This window comes from Helianthus annuus, chromosome 13, assembly GCF_002127325.2.
Source record: "Helianthus annuus cultivar XRQ/B chromosome 13, HanXRQr2.0-SUNRISE, whole genome shotgun sequence".
NCBI classification, from domain to species: Eukaryota; Viridiplantae; Streptophyta; class Magnoliopsida; order Asterales; family Asteraceae; genus Helianthus; species Helianthus annuus.
This window is the reverse complement of record NC_035445.2, coordinates 66,805,398-66,827,754: the sequence shown is the minus strand read 5'-3', so window position 1 is coordinate 66,827,754 and position 22,357 is coordinate 66,805,398. Positions and strand designations below refer to the sequence as shown.

At 41.2% G+C, this 22,357-nt stretch overlaps 1 protein-coding gene across 1 annotated transcript; it reads right to left on the bottom strand.

The window, feature by feature from the left end:
* Positions 1-1,829: 1,829 nt before the first annotated feature.
* Positions 1,830-3,850, bottom strand: LOC110898014 (aquaporin TIP1-1). The gene is made up of 2 exons (XM_022144753.2): positions 3,337-3,850; positions 1,830-2,341 (listed from the first exon to the last, which is right to left on the bottom strand). Exons 1-2 carry the CDS (start codon positions 3,739-3,741, stop codon positions 1,970-1,972), a joined length of 777 nt encoding a protein of 258 aa, XP_022000445.1. The 5' UTR covers positions 3,742-3,850; the 3' UTR covers positions 1,830-1,969.
* Between the last annotated feature and the right edge of the window lie 18,507 nt (positions 3,851-22,357).

Below are 22,357 nucleotides of genomic sequence, written 5' to 3'. Positions count from 1 at the left end.
ACACTATGATCAAACATCACCGCCCACGGCTTTATAGCCTACTAGTATTTTGGTGGTGAGATAGGACTTTGGGACCAATAGGTCTTGGGTTCGATTTCCACGAGGAGGTTTTCCCATATTTATTGGGTTTCCTTCTGAATTGATGTATATGCATTATGCCTAGTGGAGATGGATATGATCGGATGGTTCCGCTGGTGGCACGATGATACTCCGTGGTCTGGCAGTAATCCAAATTTTCCCTTAAAAAATCAAACATCACCTCTATTTGACTTATGGTATCTTCTTTACAATGTAATTAGGTATTTAAGAGTTGATAATTCTTAGTGCATTTGTTTTCTAAGAGAATACAAGGGTGAATATATATTTGTTAACCCTTTTTAAATATTTTTATTTTCTTAACAAAATATTAGTTGTGAATAAGTTATTTATTCATCAAAAATAATTAAAGACATAGGTTAGAGATACACCACAACTTAAAAAACAATGATATCTTCAACTCAAAGTTTTTTTATTATCTTCTTTAAATAGGTATAAATCATCATTACAATAAAAAATCCTTAAACTTGATTATACAAATGTATATATAATATAACACGTAAAAGCAATCACATCGATTCCTCAGCAAAATTGGTCAATATGCATCTCTCTTCATGTTTTCTAATCACCACGGTGCATTTTTGCAACCTCGTTAAGTTTCTACCAACAAAATTGGTCAATGTGCATCTTTCTTTACGTTTTCTAGTCATCACAGGGCATTTTTGCAACCTCATTAAGTTTCCACCAACAAAATTGGTCAATGTGCATCTTTGTTTACGTTTTCTAATCATCACATGGCATTTTTGCAACCTCATTAAGTTTCTACATCTATAAAAACTATTTTCTCTAAACCAACGACTCTAACAGGTCTAGAATATTTTATAAGTTGGTAAAATATCATAATAGTAACCTAAGCTAATTGGGTTGCTCATCAAATTTGTATCTTTTACTCATTTATCGTTGTATTGCCACATGTAGCAAATTCAAGAAGATGTTTAGTAAATCATGGATAAATGTAACTAGGTTACTATAAGTTTATAACCATAAAATGAACACTTCTAGTGATTAAAACAAAATTTTCATATAATATCAACTACATATTTACTAGTATTGTCATTTCTTTAAGTTGAATGGTCAAATTATAAATTGACAAACTTTCTTTGCAAACTCTTGTCCTTCTTGTCATCAAAGTGAAAGGTACATTATATCAGGGTCATATCTTTGACCCGTATCTTATACATATATTCAAACACATAATTATTAACCTGACATATGTAGTAAAAACAAATGGGCCATATGTAATGACATTAGGGGTGGGCCAACAAAAGAGGACCAAGTTGTGTTGTCATTTTAAATCATCAATATTTCTTGGTATATAACTTTTTGTTTGCTAAAAGTTTTAATTTGAAACTATTTGTAAAGACGCCAAAAATTTATTTATAACAAACTGTCGCCATTTTTAAACTAAAAAATTACCAAAAAAATCATCCCTGAGGTTTGTATATGTTTGCCAGTTTCATCCAAAATAATTTTTTTGTACCATAGGCTCTTTACTTTTGAGATTTTTTGCCATTTTCATCCAAATGTCTAATTTGCTTTTTTTTGTCAGATATTTGGATGAAAATGGTAAAAAATCCTAAATATCAGGGACGATTTTGGCAAAAAAAGTTAGACGTTTGGATGAAAATAACAAAAAATTTCAAAAGTAAAAGGCAATATAGTGCAAAAAAAGTTGTTTTGGATGAAACTGACAAACATGTCCAAAACTCAGGGACGATTTTGGCAATTTACTCTATTTTAAATAAAAACAACACTAATATTCAAATTAGATATGAATATTCGAATACAAAACAAGCATACACACCAACTCACAATTCACTAAGTACAACAATTATTCAAGACTAACAAGGGCAGAAAAGTCTTTTCACAAATCTTAAAAGTCTGACCCAGGTAACGACTCATGAGAGCGGTTAATGAACACAAGCTCATAGATGGCACCAGCGAGCCCACCACCAATGAGGGGCCCAGCCCAATAAATCCAGTGGTTACCCCAGTCCCAGCCAACCAAAGAGGGCCCAAATGCCACAGCTGGATTCATTGCTGCACCGGTAAACGGCCCGCCGACTAGAATGTTGGCTCCTACGATCAAACCAATAGCCAACGGTGCAATTGTGCCGACTTCACCCTTTTTCGGGTCAATGGCGGTCGCGTACACGGTGTAGACCAGCCCGAATGTCATGACAATCTCAAAGACAAAGGCGCTCCATACTGATAGTCCGGCGCTCAAGGAGCATCCGGTGATGGCCTGCATTTTATTACGAAAATGTTAATTCCAACCGATTATAAATAAATCTAGTAACTGAAATTTACGTATCTATAACCTAATGGTCTAATAATATAGTGTTGTTTGCCTCTACAAACATATGTTAAATAGTATTTAGGTGTAAAAAAATTGAAATAACTATATTTCTGTATGTAATTTTTTAAATGTTGAATAAGTTAAGCATACCTACCTCCAATTATTGTATCAAATATCAGTCAAATTTTTTTCTAGATAGTACATACACGTTTTCCTTATGAATATAATAGGGGTAGTCATCACTCATCACTCACTCACAACTTTTAATCAAGTTCCGTTACGTCATCGAGTTTTATTCCATCACTAGTGATGGATTTTAGTGGAAATGCCCATCACTCACAACACCCAACAATAAACCCTCACATTCCCTCAAATTCCCTCACATTCTTCTATTCTTCACGGATGATACATTCAACGCGTTATCAAATTGACGCGTGATACAATCGAGTGGCGGTGGTGTTTTGTTTTCTTCCACGCGTTATGGGGGCTCATCACGTACGCAAACACAACCACCCAGGTCCCCTTAACTGATTAAGATAGCGTTGACTATGTTACAAATTTTTAATATCTTGTTTTTATGGTTCGATTATAACTATACATGTGTAAACCAAACCAAACCAAACCGAACCTAACCGAAAATTAATTTTTTAAAATATTTTAAATAATATGTAAGATTTGTTAATTTATCTAACGAAATATTAGTTGTCCCTTATTCCTCTTTATAAGTTATAAGAATTGCTAATATTTTACTTGATCCAAAACATAACCGGATCTATTAACTGAAATTAGCTTGAATTCACTCACAATCGAAACCAACGACTAATTAAAACGCTACTTAAAACAATTTATTTATTATCATTAAACCGTAAGTTAGTCACCTTTGTTAGATATTATAATTGTTATAACCTTTGATGACAAAAAGTGATCATCAACTCACTTACCAAACCACCAGTAGAGAAGCTAAGAAGAAAACAAGCGACAACAGCCCCAAGCAGCTGCGCAATAATATAGAAAATGGCACGTAGCAACGTAATATTACCACCAACAAAGGCACCAAAAGTAACAGCAGGATTCACGTGTCCACCAGAGATATTAGCACTAATCGCCACCCCAACAAACAGTGCTAAACCATGTGCAATTGCAACCGCAACCAGACCAGACGGTGTAGTATCCGCACCATGAGTTAGCTTTCCAAAAGCCAACCCCGAACCTTGACCCGCAAACACAAAGATTAACACACTAATGAATTCCGCCACAAAAGCCCTGATGGCGCCAGGGTCCGCTACCTCTTCTTGGTAGCGGCCAATGGCCACACGGTCTACCAGCTGCCGATGGATTGGGGGCATGGTTGGAAGAAATTATTAAGTGGTAAGAAGCTAAGAACTGGTGTTGAAACTTTTAAGTTTTGAGTCACAGTTTATGATCAGTGGTGGTTTATATTGTTGAGGTTGTGGAGGGTGGGTGACTGGAGCAGCCCGTTGTCGGTTATATGTTATGGGGAATTTGATTGGTTGATGTGATAATAAATGAGCGGTTAATTATTTTAAAGCCCATTAAGTTTTGGTGTGAGAACAAGTATGGTCCATATGTATTTTTTTTAAACGGCAAATTAGGATCATTGACGGACCACAGTATTATCGTGCCACCAGAAGAAAACCATCCGGGGCCGGCCCATTAGTGTTATTATATTTAAGGTTATTTTTGTTACAATTAATACAATTATAGTCTAGTGGTAAGAATAAGATTTGATTTTTGTAGAGGCGTGGGTTCGAATCCCATCTCCTACCCATTTTCAAAATTATTAATCACCTCACTCACTTTTTTAATAAAGGGTTATAAATGCATCTTTTTTAATCACCTCTCTTAATTTAATAAGCTAAAATATGTTGTCCACACAATTTTTAACATGATATGTCCATGTAAAATTTTATACTTAAAATAATTAACATGTTTTAATTTCTTTCACACATAATGTAAATTGTTATTTGTTAGGTTAAACTCTTTTAACCAACTTAATTTGATTTATGTATTAGATACCAACATTATTTGATTAGGGAAATCATCTAGTTTATATAATGGTTAAGTGTTTTATAAGTTTCTTCCTAATATATTTCATGTCAGATACAAAACGAAATTACGAGTCTAGAAAAATTGAATAGGGCCTTAAATTTTTTATTCGCTTTGGGCCTCCAAAATTCTAGGACCGGCCCTGGAACCATCAGATCATATCCATCTCCACTAGGTTATAATATCTATACATCAATCCAGGAGAAAACCTAATAAATCTGGAAAAACTCTCATTTGTGAGAATCGAACTCAGGACCTAATGGTCATAAAGCCTTATCCCACCTCAAGATGCCACTAGGCTATAATCAGGGCCGGCCCTGGGAATTCGTGTATCCTGTTCGAGCTCGAAAAAATATGCCCTTAGCATTAACGAAATTTGGCTCACTAAAGGTTTAAACCTAATGCCAAAGGGGTTAATAACTAAACTAAACCATAAGAGTAATTTTGTAAGGGGGCCTATGTTGGTGTTTGTATGGGTGTACCCTATTAAAAAAATATTTTACATATACATATCGGGTTTTTTTATAAAAAAATGTGCCCCTCGAAATATCCGGCCCTGGCCGGTGGTCCTCCCCGCCCACCTCCAGGGCCGGCCATGGCTATAATGCCTATGTATCTAGTTGAAAATTCAAGTTTTAGTTTGTTTTCTTACTAATGAACTGTCGAACACAATTGAACATAAACGAACACATTACCGAACGTTCATGAAAAAAATGAACGAACGTGGTCTCTATTCATGTTCATTTATTTAACTAAACGAACGAGATTTCTTGTTCGTGTTCGTTTGTTTAATAAAAGAACTTCTCACCGAACGGTTCACGAACTATTTGTTAAACTTTTGGTTCGTTCGCAACCCTAGTCTAACCTCTACCTGTAACAAGTACTAACAATAACAAAAGTTGGCAACTTGAGGGGCCTTAATGTAATTAGTAGGGTGTGACTGTGTGACAATTAACGTTCACCTCCAAACTGACTAGGGGCTGACACGTGTACATAATGGATAGATGCCACGTTGAATTGTCAGAAGCATTCATTTTTGTCACCGGATAGTTAAATCTGTCACTCCTTCCCGCCATACCGTGGAATCGTATAATGTATTCACACTCATATACATGATTTTGTATTTTACAAAAAATTAATTGATAAATGAAAGAATAATAATTTAATAGAAAAATATGCAAAAAAAAACATTAAAGACGACATGATCTTTCGAGATCTCATGCAATGTCGCCCCAGTTATATCAATAAAGGAGATAATTGTTAGGATTCGTTTGTGTAAGTGGTTCAGTTTTATCCTAAATGGATAATGGATTTTATTTTTTAGTGCTAATCATTTTGTTTAAAAGTCGATTCTAATGTTATGACCCCGAGATCTATAGACGTAGTTTTTAAAAGACTTAGTTTTGTTATTAAAAAAGAGATAGCGGCATAGCTTGTTGCCCGTTTACCAACTATCTCGATGTAAATTCGTCTTATATATTAGAAAGTAAGCACTATATTATACCAGACCTAGCAATTTGGATCTAAAAACAAACGTGCTACAAGTCTACAACCCTACGTACATACATACATATATAACAGATGTGTGTGAGTGTGTTTTTATATATATTGTGGTTTTTTACCGAGTTACTTTTTTATGCAAAGCGTATGAGACGTCAAGTGTGAAAAAAAAACTGATGTAGCAAAGACACTCGCATTCATTTCTTTGAAGGGTGTACTTGTCATGTGAGTGTAAAGATAGGGTTTTTTTTAATCACTGACCTACACACATTGCTTGGTATAATCTCCGTGGCCACACTCACGTCGGCGCCCCACACCCCATTCATCTATCCGGCATAAGAAACATGAAGTTTTAGTCGTGTAAAAAAAATCGATGACTTAACCGAATGAAAATCCAGACCGAAAAATTGTGGCCTAGTAAAAATGATTGTGTCAAAAAGATTATCATTGACACATTATCCAAATACCACTAAGGTTTAGCAAACGAGCCATATAACAACGTGAAAATGGCCATACGAGTTGTGTCGGACTGGTACATCATATGGGCCTTGCATGAGTTGGTATCATCTAACCATAGTGATACGTAACACCCACGTACTATGTGCCATGCACAAATGATGGTTCTCTTCAACTAATTAGTGTATTTGCTTTTTATGCATAATATTATTAGTAGTAGCATGTTAGTGGAATATGTTAGTTTCTTTTTGTAAGCCTATAGAAGGCTATTGGGTTTATATGAATTAAGTATGATGAAAAATATAAATAGAATTCTCTAAAGATCTCTTCTCTTCGATATGTTTCTATCTATTCTTAAAAATGGTTACACGTCATATACAAGTTGTATGATTTAGTGCACGGACACAAGAGTGAATGATAATATCATTCAGAAAGTCATACGGCCCATATGATATTTTTACAAACTCTATGATAAGATCCCCTAGTGTCTATAGGCTATAGCATATTAGCATTATTAGTATATCTATAGGAACGCTATAGAATTTGTTGAGTCCATCGTAGCTGATAGAAGGTAGGGATGAACTTGGTATTGAAAATCCCAAAAAAATGAGTACAGGTACCGATACCGAATATAGCTGGTACAGTATGGTTTGGTACCGTACCGGTACCGAAAACGTGAAAAGTCGGTACCGAATCGAAACCGGAAATGTTTCGATTCGAGAAATTCAATACCAGTATCGGTTCGGTACCATTTGTTTATCCCTAATAGAAAGTATAACGTTGTAAATTAATGCTTATATATATTTTGTTGTTCCAAGCTCCTTCAATGGTATCAGGCATTTGGATCTTCTATGGTATGGTCATGTCATTACTGTAGAGTGGGCCGTGGGCCAGATCCGGCCGGTCTACTTTTAAGTCACTATTGAGCATTGACCATTGTATGAAAATGTAATGTAATGTTTAGTTCTGAGCCCATTAAGATATACATAACAAAATATTTTAGTATTTCTTTTGTAATATAAAATTGCTTGTTTGTTTAATAACTGAAATTATTTGATGATAATGTCTTTTTTATTTATAAAACTAAATAAATAGCATTTTAAGTATTCCTCAACAGTCAAAACAATATATTAATTTGCTTATCATGGTGTCGTCTTAAATACGAAAATACTGATACAGTCGGGTAGGTTAGTACCCATGTTAGTATATTTATGACAATATGTCAAAATTGCCTGAGTGGCAATGATGTGGATTTTTGTCACCTTTTATTAAAATTAAACATTTTATAAATAATATTTTCTATTAATTCTAGCAGCTTATAAACTTCTTTTCATCACCACATAAACAATAGTCAAACTTGAATCTAAAAACCCAGAAACATAAACCCTAAGTGAATATAAAAACGAAAATAAAAAATCCCAATTTTAAGAAACTCTTAAAGTTAGAAATTGATCAAATGAGTTAGAAATGATCAAACTTAAAAGGACACTGTATGAAACGTCTAAACGGACCGGATCATATGCCCCAAGTGTCGGACATGAGTTCTAGCATCCGGAGGCTCTACTTCAAACTCAACGGTTTCTCCAATTTAGCATTATTAATTTGTTTACTTTTGCCACTAAACAAGTTTCTATCCTTCTGATTCTTGACTTCTAAGTTTGAAGATACATATCCGAAACCGGACATGGTCCTTGGGACGAACCGGACTCCACTGGGACGGACATCTGAAACATGTCCGTTCCACACCAAGCACCTCCGGAGACGAACCTCCATTCAAGTGCGTCTGGACGAATGACGTCATCTCAGCTGACTATTATAAATACCCCGCCAAGTACAAAGCCAAGTACGCTTTTCTGAACCTTCGTCCTTATTTTCTCTCTCTAATTTCTCTCTCTACCAATACTTATCCTCACGTCGGAGGGTGGTCGCAGAGGGGCCCTCCCATCTCTGCGACGAGCCTAACGGTTTTCTGTTTTGCAGGACTGTTTCCCAAGTTTTTCCACAAGATCCAAACCCTCGTTTACAGGCTTCGGCCTTGATACGATTTTTTGGTTCTTCAATTGGCGCCATCCGATCTTAAAGCTCTTAGTCCTTCACTCAGGTGAATTTCTTGAGCAAAGAACTGACAAATGGCGGCCTCAGGTTCTGTGAATCTGGGATCCACAACTGTTAGTACGCAAACTACAGCACCAGCAAGTAACGTTTCCATAACCTCAGCTGCTTTAAGCTCAGGGCCGGGAACAACTTTGCCTTTTGTTCTAATTCCCACTTCGCAAACATCCGAGTTTGATGCGGAGTTTCTCTCCAAAAATGCAAGTCTTTTGCGACGATTGAAAGCACAGCAGGCTAGAGATGAACAAATCCTCGGTCTACGAACCAGGTTGTTTCAAGAAGAAGCTCCGACAAGGACCATGGGTCCTACAATGTTCACCCCTCCTACTTTCTCCACAGTAGTCACCTCGGAAATTTACACTGGGTACGTGCAGGGTTCGTCCGGACCAACGCCAGCAATGGCAATACGAAATGAAGCACAGATGGATGTAATTAATGATCCGGAGCTCACCAAGCCATACCATCCAGTTTCCATGACTGCTAAGTCAAAGTTTAGCGCTCGCATAACGCACCCTAAACTTCCTCCGAAGCTCAAGATGCCAACTACAGTAAAAAAGTATGATGGCACAACTGATCCAGACGATCACATGTTCGATTTCGACGGAGCCGCACGAGTAGAACAGTGGCCGATGCCAGCATGGTGTTTCATGTTCGCACAAACACTGACTGGAGCTGCTCGAGTATGGTTCGATGCATTGAATGAAGGAGAGATCAACGATTTCGAAGAGTTCCGAAGATTATTTCTCCAGAATTTTAGTCAGCAAAGGCACTACTCCAAAGAAATCACCGAAGTTCATAACATTCGGAGAAAGGACGGGGAATCTTTGGACAGTTTCATCGACCGGTTCAACCGGGAAAGCATGCAGATCAGCGGAGTAGTTGATCAGCTACGGATCTCCGGCTTTTGTCACGGTGTCCGTAACAATCAGCTGGTCGAGAAGTTGCATGAAAATCTCCCAAAAACGATGGAAGTACTCATGGAACGAGCCAGAGCTTTCGCTCGAGGCAAAAACGCATGTAACCCAGCTCCGGAATCAGATCACAAGATGTCTTCCTGGAAGAAAAACAGTGGGTCGGTGTTTGATAAAATCCCATCTGGGAGCAGGGGACGATCGCACCCCTACAACAGGAACGACAGACCTCCACGTGGAAGAAGCTCCGGATCACGGTTTTACAACTTATCAGACCTCTCCAAAACCCCCAGTGAAATCCTCAGTGCGGAAGGAGCAAACTTTCCCGCTCCACCAAAACTCCGAAACCCGGGCGATAAGAATTCCAAGAAATATTGCGACTACCATCATGCTCGAGGTCACAACACAGATGATTGCTGGTCCTTGAAGCAAGAAATTGAAAAAGCAGTGCGATCCGGAAAGCTGTCACATCTAGTAAAAGAAGTAAAGGAAGGAAAATCTTCGGGAAATTCGGGAGATAATCCAAACAATCAACCGGCGATTTGCATGATCGGAAGAGCAAACAATCAAGGCGTTAAGCGATCCAGTCAACACATGGCTGCTTGGATGCAGCAACCCATTGCTTTTCCCCCTATCAATCCGGAAGATGTCAAGGATGGACCAATCATAGCGTCTGTAATTGTAGCAGGACACAAGGTCCGGAGGATTTATGTCGACAGCGGAAGTGCCACCGAAATCATGTACAAGCAGTGTTTTCAACAGCTAGCTCCACAGACCAAGACAAAATTGATCCAAGTCTCAATGCCGTTGGTAAGTTTCTCCGGAGAGGTGGTGCAACCCATAGGGCAAATTACCTTACCAACAACGTTGGGAGACGGAAATTTGGTCAGGACAGTCAACTTGACGTATCTGGTAGTAGAAGCAAGGTCGGTCCATAACGTAATACTAGGAAGACCCGGCATGTGTGCCTTCGGTATCATCAGTTCTACCATTCACGGATCGTTAAAATTCCCCACCGAAGCCGGAGTGGCAACTCTGCATTCCGAATCGACAAATTGCATAGCCGAAATACGACAAAGCGAAGGTACTGACAAACCTCTGAATCTCCTCACAGAAGAATGGGCTATCCATCCGCACTTCCCGGAGCAAAAAAATAGCAATCGGAGCCCAACTTCCTGAACGCACCAAAAAGAAGTTATGGAAACTTTTATCTAATTCTCTTGATGTATTTTCCTGGCAAACTTCCGAAATGGTCGGAGTTCCTCGGTGTTTGGCGGAACATAAGCTGAAAGTGTCGCATTCAGTAAAGCCAGTAGCTCAAAGAAAAAGAATCATGGCTCCGGCCCGGAACAAAGCAATCTCCGAGGATGTGCGAAAGTTGTTAAGCGCTGGAATCATCCGGGAAGTACGCTACCAGACCTGGGTTTCTAACCCGGTGATGGTAACCAAGAAAGATAAAACCTGGAGAATGTGCGTAGATTTTTCCGATTTAAACAACGCGTGTCCGAAGGACTGTTACCCCTTACCAGAAATTGATCTAAAGATTGATTCGCTTTCCAGCTTTCGTCTCAAATGCTTTTTGGACGCATACAAAGGCTATCACCAGATACAAATGGCTTCAGAAGACGAAGATAAGACAACATTCGTAACCAACGAAGGGCTTTTTTGTTATACCAAAATGCCGTTCGGATTAAAAAACGCCGGAGCCACGTATCAGAGGCTGATGGATAAGGCATTCAAGGATCAGATCGGAAGAAATTTAGAAATTTATGTGGATGACCTGGTCATAAAAAGTCAGGCCGAAGATAACATGATCGACAACATACTCGAAAGCTTCACTAGGCTTCGGAGTATCAATCTTAAACTCAATCCCAAAAAATGCTCCTTTGGTTTAGAAGAAGGAAAGTTTCTCGGTGTATGGATAACCCAGTCCGGAATCAAGGCGGATCCGGATAAAATCAAAGCGGTAGTCTCCATGCAGGCTCCCAAAACTGTCAAAGAAATTCAGTCATTAAACGGAAAGCCCGTCGCTCTTCATCGTTTTGTTTCAAAAGCTGCAGACCGCTCTATTCCCTTCATGAATGTGTTGAAAAAACGAACGGGAAAAGGCCAAATAGAGTGGACACCAGAAGCCGATTCGGCATTTCAGGAGTTAAAAGTCTGTCTCGGATCCTTGCCCACCTTAACCGCTCCAATTACCGAAGAAACTGTTACGGTGTATCTTTCCGCCTCCCACTTCGCAATAAGCGCAGTACTCGTAGTGCATCAGAATCAAGCACAAATCCCGGTCTATTATGTAAGCCGCATCTTGAAGGATTATGAAACTCGGTACCCAATGATTGAAAAGTTAGCACTCGCTTTGGTGCACGCCTCTAGACGCCTCCGAAGATACTTCCAAGCTTTCAATATAGAAGTACAGACCGATCTTCAGATCCAACAAATTCTCAGAAAGCCCGAGGTCTCCGGACGTCTCACTAAGTGGGCAATAGAACTCAGTGCTTTCGATATCACCTATCGTACCAGAGGACCAGTGAAAGGCCAGGCAGTGGCAGATTTCCTCACAGAGGTCCCAACCGGAGAAAGCACCAAGGAAAAATCAGCCCTACCAAAGGTGTGGAACCTATATACGGATGGGGCCTCCAGTAAAGAAGGATCGGGGGCAGGTTTAATCCTAATAGATCCGGAAGGGATAGAGTATACTTACGCCTTGTGTTTCGAATTTAAAACTTCAAACAATGAAGCAGAATACGGGGCTCTCCTTGCAGGTCTCCAAACCGCGGCCAAAGCCGGTGCAACTTCTGTACTAGCACATGTTGATTCATTGTTGGTAGCCAATCAAGTCAGCGGAGAGTACGAAGCACGAGAGGGTAACATGGTTCGGTACCTTCAGCAAGTTAACAGTTTAATCTCCTCTTTTGACTCTTGTAAGATAGTACACATTCCGCGGAGCAAAAACAAAAACGCCGATGCCTTGAGCAAGCTTGTGTCACACCCCAACCGATGGCGGAATCATCGGGGCGCGGCACTAGGCGAATCAGATTGCTCAAGAGAATCCATAACAACTATATTGCGATAATATTTATTACATTTGTCATCCCATACTAACAAACAATACAATCACGTAAGTTATCACGGATTTCTTGTCCTCTCGAACAATTCAAATCCGACAACCTAGGTTTTAGATGCGTTTCTAGACTTCCTAGCTTGATTTGATGTAACTTCGGCTAAACCTGCAACATACGTTAAAACTTTGTCAATACAAAAGTATTGGCGAGTATACAGGTTTGATGTGTGATAGTGTGATAGAAAAAGTGCTGCGAATTTCCACATGCATAAACGTAATACACAACATATATACTCACAAAACTGATACTACCAGCTAAGTCCTCGATGCTCGACTCTTGATGGCATAACTAGACCCCGTCGGGCGAAATAGTACTATACTAGTCTTGGTGGGACGTCACGAGTATAAGTCCTAGCATACATGTACTAGCATCACGTATATCTATGCAAACAGTTATTCGCAAGTGAAAAATAATCCAATTAAATCATTCGTTTGATAAGTTTGGTTTTTATGGAACGTATGTTACACCCAAAATTCGATAAAAGGGGTCAAGTATACTCACAGCGCGTTTTCGGTTAGGTTTGCGGAACCGGTGCCGGAGAATATCCTGATTTCAGATAATTTACGTGAGTGATAGATTACTATGCGGGAAACGGCATCGATTTGCGTGAAATCGGGCGAAATTGGGTTAAAATTGGACGAAATGCTGAAATTGGGCTGGCCCAGTCGAACAGGCCACTCGATCGAATGGGCCTGTTCGATCGATTGGGCCTGTTCGATCGAATGGGCCTGTTCGATCGAATGGGCCTGTTCGATCGAATGGGCCTGTTCGATCGATTGGGCCTGTTCGATCGAATGGGCCTGTTCGATCGAATGGGCCTGTTCGATCGAATGGGCCTGTTCGATCGAATGGGCCTGTTCGATCGAATGGGCCTGTTCGATCGATCAGCTGTTCGATCGACTAGCTGTTCGATCGACTTAGCTGTTCGATCGACTAGCTGTTCGATTGGCCATCCTGTTCGGCTGTTTTCGATGATTTTTCGAGCGTTTTTCGGCGTTTTGGGTCGAGACGTTACGATGAGGTGTTAAGCAACTGAAATCCCATCAATTCCGACCTGTTTTTAACGGCCGGGAATCACCCCGTTCATCAGAACTGGTCGTTTTTGTCGGTTTTCCCGTGTTTAACTCGAAATCGATCATTTTATCACTAGATCTGATGTAAAAACCTTGATTTTACTTAGGAAATGCCCTGGATCTGAGTTGTTCTTGATGATATAAGGTCAACACTTGAAGTTCATAAGAACTTTGTGATGAAATCTATCCGAACAACCCAAATCCGTGGCCTTTTGATTAGAAAAACATTGATTTGGTTGAGATTCATGAAGAATCGTACGTAAATCATCCGAATCTGAGTTGTTCTTCATGGGATGACATCACCTTTGAAGAACTTTGTGGTGACATCACCTTAGAACACCCCAAATCCGTTGATTTCACGGTTAAAAATCGAGATTTGAAAGGTAGAAAGATGAAGGATTGCATTTTGATCAAGGAAGTACAAGATTCGGGTTGAAAACTTACAAGAATCGGAAGAAATCGAGAGATTTGAGGGCTGGAACGTCTTGGTCGGTTAGGAGCAGCAACACAAGTGTTTGGGAGTGAATGGAGGGGTATTTATAGGCAAGGGAGGAGAAAGGAAGGCAAAACAGCAGTTGGTTCGGCTGGCCCGTTCGATCGGCTGGCCCAGTCGATCGGCTGGTCTAGTCGATCGGTTAGCCCAGTCGATCGGCTGGCCTAGTCGATCGGTTAGCCCAGTCGATCGGCTGGCCTAGTCGATCGGTTAGCCCAGTCGATCGGCTGGCCTAGTCGATCGGTTAGCCCAGTCGATCGGCTGGCCCAGTCGATCGGCTGGCCCAGTCGATCGGACTGGCCCATCCGATCGGACTGGCCTATCTGATTGGGCCGGTCTGACCAATTGGACTAGTCTGATCGAATTGATCCGTTCGGAAGCCTTTTGATCCCGTTTTTGGTGCGATCTCGACGGTTTAAGCCATATTTTTATATATTTATATAATTATTAATTTATTTATTATAATTAATCACAAAAGGGCCGTATATACGTATTTATGTATCCGATTCTCAGTGCGGTGATCGAGTTACGCGTGCCTTCGAGTGCGTTCTTCGATGTGATGTGCCACAATGATTATCGGGGCACCACTTACTCATATTGCCATCATCGTCATGACGGTTAGAGTCATAGTACTCACCCGATAACCCTCGTTAGCGTTGATTACTCACATTTTGACACCTCACGCTCATCGAGAAGGGTAGTTTAGGCCTTTACTCGACATCATCGTGAGTGTTATGCAAAATAGGTTTGTACTAATGATAGAATATGCGTATTTATTCGATTATACTTCGATTTAGCGATAAAATTGGTATGATTACATTATGATCCGAATCTCCGGTGCTAGGCGTAACGAGTGTATCGAGTAGTAACAACGCACGAAAGTGCGGGTTGTTACAGTATCCCCTCCTTTAGGAAATTTCGTCCCGAAATTAATCCAATAGTAGGGTCGTAAGAGTTGATGCGTTTGAGAGTAGAGTTTATTAGCGTCTAGATAACGAGCGATTGATTACGATTTGGCGAGTGAAACGGAGAGAAGATACGATTCGATTAGTTAAAAGTGATAACACACACAAAAGCAGTTCCATAGCGTTTTAAACTTACCAATACTCGATTAATTTCCGAAGTTAATTAAGAAAAAATCTCCTCATGGCGCGGTGTCGACCGTTTTGATGTCCACACCAGCGCTATGTGGAGGGCTTTGTTATTTGATAACAGGTTTTGAGTTTTACCTTTTAAAAGAATCAGGTGGCAAAATAAGTTTTAAGAAAACTTTCCTACAACGTGGGTTCGAGCGGAACTCGACTGCCGAACCCTCGTTCTCGGGAAGATTCCTGTCGGTCATTGCAAAGGTTTTTTTAAGAAAAGAATTGGGACTTATGAATCTTCCATTGGGCATGGAGCTAACCTGCTTTGATGTCTGCTCCATGTTATGAGGAAATTTCACCTGTCCAATGGTTTTTAACAAAATTTATAAATTGGGTTTTTTTTTTTTTTTTTTTTTTTTTTTTTTTTTAATAATACCGAAAACAATTTACATCGGGCCCCACGTGGCACTTTCCCACGAAAGTTTGTTAATATGACTAAAACACTTATATATAGGAAGTACCAGCGGCGTATCCACCATGTTTTACCCATATTATCTCTGTTTCGTGCGGCGGTGTCACGTGTGCCGATACGACACAGATAGAATTTCGATTTCCTTGGTCCAAGCGATAGGGTGCTAGATCGAGCCTTAAGATAGGAGTGAGTTGGATGCAAACCAAGCATGGGCAGCGAGTGCGAGTAGTTTGGTCATACAAACGCTGATATGGTATGCTTGGTTGGACAACGAATGACACGATTTTGATTCGGGTAAATGAGATTTCGATTTGATTCCACACGAAGTTCGCATGGCACGTTTCCACAAGACTTGCTAATATGACAAACACCATGTTTCCATATTAGTTTTATCTTGTGAAGCAATGTCATGCACCCTAACATTACACCACCTGCGATGACTTCCAAGTAACATTCGTACATCGGTAGACAATAGATTTCAACAGATTGATAAGCGACGATTGTTGCGTTGCGAGTGATAGACGATTGATTGAACTGATTACACCACGAATAGTACTAAGGCTAGCCCACACGGCCTTTTTCCACAAAGTCAACTAATATGGTCAAAACATCACCATGTTTCAACCTTGTTAGTTTCGTCTCGTGAAGCGAGGTCTTGTGCGCTAACATGACACGTAGAATGCGTGCATTGATAAGTAATAGCGAACCATGATAAGGGTATCGAGTTGGTGGATTAGGTGCGAGGCGCGTTAAGAGTGGAAGGCGGCGAGTGATTCTCGATACTCGTCTAGCGAATCCACAATAGGCGATCCACACCAGTTGATAGAGGTTCACACAATTGACAATAACGAGTGTTAGAGATTTCGAGACAAACACATGATACGATTGCGATTCCGAGCCATATATCGATTGATTTGATTGCGAGATAGATCCAGCAAAACTGCGTTTGAGTTGCGTTCTAGACTTTACGACCAGTCTCGCGTTGCTCCAATTGCTCTTCGGGGTGAACTTACCTAAGTTCATCGATGTGGCAATTTGTGTACGCGGACTTACGAGAAGCCTCGCAGTGATGCGGTTTAGTTTTGTTACGCCTTGTGATTGATGGTAGAGTGTCAAATTAACCATAATAGTATAATAGGTCTAATAACGTCCAACTCCACATGGCACTTTCTTCACGAAGTTTCGGTAGTATGGTAAAGCGTACCCCCGCGTCACCCCTACTACTTATGCCCCGTGCTTTGGTGTCACACTTTGTTGACACGACCAAGACCCTTGACCGTGCTTTTAAACGTTATGGCACCATTAGAACTTCACTACGATCTCCGTGCACTGACCAAGGTAATCCCGTGTGCACCCGTGATTAGTTGTCCCTTGCACGTATACCGTAGCTCATTCTAAGAGTGTTATAGGGATAAAATACATAATATAGTACATAGTGCTAGCGTCTAGATAGTGCTCGATTGTAAGAGAAATAGAATCCACACACGATGATATATGAAATAAGTTCCAGAAATGATAGCGTTAAGTCGCATTATTACAACAACATTAGGATCAAAATAACGTTGTTGTGGATACTTGCGGAGACGGCGGTTGTTGATGACTTCCTTCCAGGTTACGGTTTTGTACGGCACTGCGACGTATAATGCCCATACCAGTTGCAATTTGCGCAATAGCGACATCTTGCTTCTAGCGGGTGATGATACGTGCATGTGAAACACAGGGGATGAGGTCCATGGTAAGCACGTTGTGGCTGAACTGGGACTGATCGGAGAGGTTCGGGTTGCGGCAGTCCAGTTGTTGAAGAGTCTGGGCTCACGGTCTTTCGTTTGCGGCTCGGTTGGGCTTCCTGAGTTGATGCGGCGTCGTCTTCGGATTCGCCTGATGATTTGACGGAGACATTGTCGGAGCAATCCTTAGAAGAATCCTCCGAGGAGCTGTCAGATGATCCATCGACCGATTCTCCAGAGGAATCGTCGGATGAGTGGATGATGATTGCTTGATGAGCTCGTGTGACAGGCTTCTTGGTGAAGGATCCGTTTACGACTCGTTTGCTGTTGAGCTCTGCGGCTAAACGGTAGGCTTCTTCGATGGTAGTAGGTTTTGCAGCTTCGACAAAATCACCCACACACTCGGGCAAGCCACGAATGTACTTCGTGATAGCTTTCCTTGGAGTGTTGACTTGACTTGGGCAGATTACGCTAAGCTGTTTGAACCTTGCTGTATAGCTCGCATTGTCACCTTCGGTTTGCTTGATTTCCCAAAATTCGTTCTCTAGCTTCTGGACTTCGTGAGGGGGACAATATTCTTCCTTCATGAGTTCCTTCAGCTCACCCCATGAGAGGGCGTAAGCCGCGGAGATCCCACGTTTGTTGCGTTCGGCGGTCCACCACTCGAGTGCTCGTGATTGAAATACTCCGGTGGCGCAAGTAGTTTGAAGGTCCTCGGGGCACCCACTCTGACGAAGGGTAACCTCGATGGCATCGAACCACTGGAGTAATTGAGAAACATCTCCTTCACCCGTGAAAGGCATCGGATCACAGGCTTTGAAGTGTTTGTAGAGGAATGCAGATTCCGTCTTGACGTCTTCCGGGGCTCGAGAGTGGCTTTGAGAGTGCACTTGCGCGACAATTTGAGGAATGAGCTTGACCACTTCCTTGGTCACAATTGAGGCAATCCTCTTATCGGCGCGTCGTTGGGCTCTTCTCCTAGCTACTCGTCTCGAGATCGAGTTGTTGGAAGGCATCTAGACAGAAGGATTCGGAATGAGATTCGATCATAATGATTTCTGAACTTTTGATGCGATTTGATTCGATCAAAACTTGATATTTAATTTAAACACATAGGAGCCACATAGGAAAATTCTAGATTCCTAAACTCTCACATAATTGATTCGTTTTGTATTTAATACATATAGATATAGTTGTAGGTTACCCATAGATATTGATTCAGAATTTGCGAGGACGTGACAAGAGAAATAGCGTAAGCGAATTCGAGTACTTAGACGTTGGTTTTGTTGCGATCATTCGGTCTTTGTTTTAGATTGCGATGGCTGTGCAGGTTGTGCGCTTTGTAAATCGAGGTTCGTAAATTCGATAAATCGAGAAATCGGTAATTCGTAAAGCTTAAATTTGAAAATTCGTAGACGTAAACCATACACGTAAAATTTAGATGGAATGCCTTGGGTGTTTAGGCGTTGACTACCCAAGTAACCCGACTATAACCAACAGGTTCGGGCATACGCGTTGACCTAGAGGACTCACGCTTCCACTGGGATGCAGCTCCTAACATTCGTCTCTCTAGTCTTTGCGCAGCCTGAGTCGTTGTTATGGTCGTGTCCTTGGTGAGAGCTTTTGTAAACCATTTTATAGAGTGGAACAGTTGATTAAGGTATGGGTTTCACCCCTGGCTTAACAACTTCGTTCCCATTTGTGGTTGTGCTCATCGAATAAATCCGAGAGTTCCACCAGAATTTCGAAATGGAGACCTTTTGTCGAGATGTGGATGTCACTCCTAGCTCAACAAAGAGTTCTCGTGCTAGAAAAATACGCTGAGTGAGTGATCCCATCGAGAGTTATTGGTTTTCACACCTGGTCTCGACTAGATCACTCGGTTTTGTTATGCGAGTAGTTTTGAAAACATGTGTATTGTGTCAGCCTTAGGAAAGGCTAAGTAACCTTCTAGCCTTAGGAAAGGCTCTTTGTGTGAAGCTGTAGTATGCGGTGTTCACACAATAGTTGTAACTTTTCAACAAATTCGATCGAGAGTAGCAAGTTGGCCCAAACAAACCCTAACGAGTTCGTAAGAGTCGGCCTGTAGGTACTTAGACTATAGACTAGGTCAATTTTTCTAAGACATCGACCCGGACTAGGTCGAGTCTCAAACTTTGCCTAATTCCCTATAGTTATGGCTCTGATACCAATCTGTCACACCCCAACCGATGGCGGAATCATCGGGGCGCGGCACTAGGCGAATCAGATTGCTCAAGAGAATCCATAACAACTATATTGCGATAATATTTATTACATTTGTCATCCCATACTAACAAACAATACAATCACGTAAGTTATCACGGATTTCTTGTCCTCTCGAACAATTCAAATCCGACAACCTAGGTTTTAGATGCGTTTCTAGACTTCCTAGCTTGATTTGATGTAACTTCGGCTAAACCTGCAACATACGTTAAAACTTTGTCAATACAAAAGTATTGGCGAGTATACAGGTTTGATGTGTGATAGTGTGATAGAAAAAGTGCTGCGAATTTCCACATGCATAAACGTAATACACAACATATATACTCACAAAACTGATACTACCAGCTAAGTCCTCGATGCTCGACTCTTGATGGCATAACTAGACCCCGTCGGGCGAAATAGTACTATACTAGTCTTGGTGGGACGTCACGAGTATAAGTCCTAGCATACATGTACTAGCATCACGTATATCTATGCAAACAGTTATTCGCAAGTGAAAAATAATCCAATTAAATCATTCGTTTGATAAGTTTGGTTTTTATGGAACGTATGTTACACCCAAAATTCGATAAAAGGGGTCAAGTATACTCACAGCGCGTTTTCGGTTAGGTTTGCGGAACCGGTGCCGGAGAATATCCTGATTTCAGATAATTTACGTGAGTGATAGATTACTATGCGGGAAACGGCATCGATTTGCGTGAAATCGGGCGAAATTGGGTTAAAATTGGACGAAATGCTGAAATTGGGCTGGCCCAGTCGAACAGGCCACTCGATCGAATGGGCCTGTTCGATCGATTGGGCCTGTTCGATCGAATGGGCCTGTTCGATCGAATGGGCCTGTTCGATCGAATGGGCCTGTTCGATCGATTGGGCCTGTTCGATCGAATGGGCCTGTTCGATCGAATGGGCCTGTTCGATCGAATGGGCCTGTTCGATCGAATGGGCCTGTTCGATCGAATGGGCCTGTTCGATCGATCAGCTGTTCGATCGACTAGCTGTTCGATCGACTTAGCTGTTCGATCGACTAGCTGTTCGATTGGCCATCCTGTTCGGCTGTTTTCGATGATTTTTCGAGCGTTTTTCGGCGTTTTGGGTCGAGACGTTACGATGAGGTGTTAAGCAACTGAAATCCCATCAATTCCGACCTGTTTTTAACGGCCGGGAATCACCCCGTTCATCAGAACTGGTCGTTTTTGTCGGTTTTCCCGTGTTTAACTCGAAATCGATCATTTTATCACTAGATCTGATGTAAAAACCTTGATTTTACTTAGGAAATGCCCTGGATCTGAGTTGTTCTTGATGATATAAGGTCAACACTTGAAGTTCATAAGAACTTTGTGATGAAATCTATCCGAACAACCCAAATCCGTGGCCTTTTGATTAGAAAAACATTGATTTGGTTGAGATTCATGAAGAATCGTACGTAAATCATCCGAATCTGAGTTGTTCTTCATGGGATGACATCACCTTTGAAGAACTTTGTGGTGACATCACCTTAGAACACCCCAAATCCGTTGATTTCACGGTTAAAAATCGAGATTTGAAAGGTAGAAAGATGAAGGATTGCATTTTGATCAAGGAAGTACAAGATTCGGGTTGAAAACTTACAAGAATCGGAAGAAATCGAGAGATTTGAGGGCTGGAACGTCTTGGTCGGTTAGGAGCAGCAACACAAGTGTTTGGGAGTGAATGGAGGGGTATTTATAGGCAAGGGAGGAGAAAGGAAGGCAAAACAGCAGTTGGTTCGGCTGGCCCGTTCGATCGGCTGGCCCAGTCGATCGGCTGGTCTAGTCGATCGGTTAGCCCAGTCGATCGGCTGGCCTAGTCGATCGGTTAGCCCAGTCGATCGGCTGGCCTAGTCGATCGGTTAGCCCAGTCGATCGGCTGGCCTAGTCGATCGGTTAGCCCAGTCGATCGGCTGGCCCAGTCGATCGGCTGGCCCAGTCGATCGGACTGGCCCATCCGATCGGACTGGCCTATCTGATTGGGCCGGTCTGACCAATTGGACTAGTCTGATCGAATTGATCCGTTCGGAAGCCTTTTGATCCCGTTTTTGGTGCGATCTCGACGGTTTAAGCCATATTTTTATATATTTATATAATTATTAATTTATTTATTATAATTAATCACAAAAGGGCCGTATATACGTATTTATGTATCCGATTCTCAGTGCGGTGATCGAGTTACGCGTGCCTTCGAGTGCGTTCTTCGATGTGATGTGCCACAATGATTATCGGGGCACCACTTACTCATATTGCCATCATCGTCATGACGGTTAGAGTCATAGTACTCACCCGATAACCCTCGTTAGCGTTGATTACTCACATTTTGACACCTCACGCTCATCGAGAAGGGTAGTTTAGGCCTTTACTCGACATCATCGTGAGTGTTATGCAAAATAGGTTTGTACTAATGATAGAATATGCGTATTTATTCGATTATACTTCGATTTAGCGATAAAATTGGTATGATTACATTATGATCCGAATCTCCGGTGCTAGGCGTAACGAGTGTATCGAGTAGTAACAACGCACGAAAGTGCGGGTTGTTACAGCTTGCGTCCGTAGCATTTTGTCATTTGTCAAAAGAAGTTCTAGTCGAAACCCTGCAAACACCGGCCATCCAGCTAACGGAGTCTATCATGTCAGTCTCCACGCTCGAAAACTCTTGGATGACTCCGAACGTGGATTATTTGAA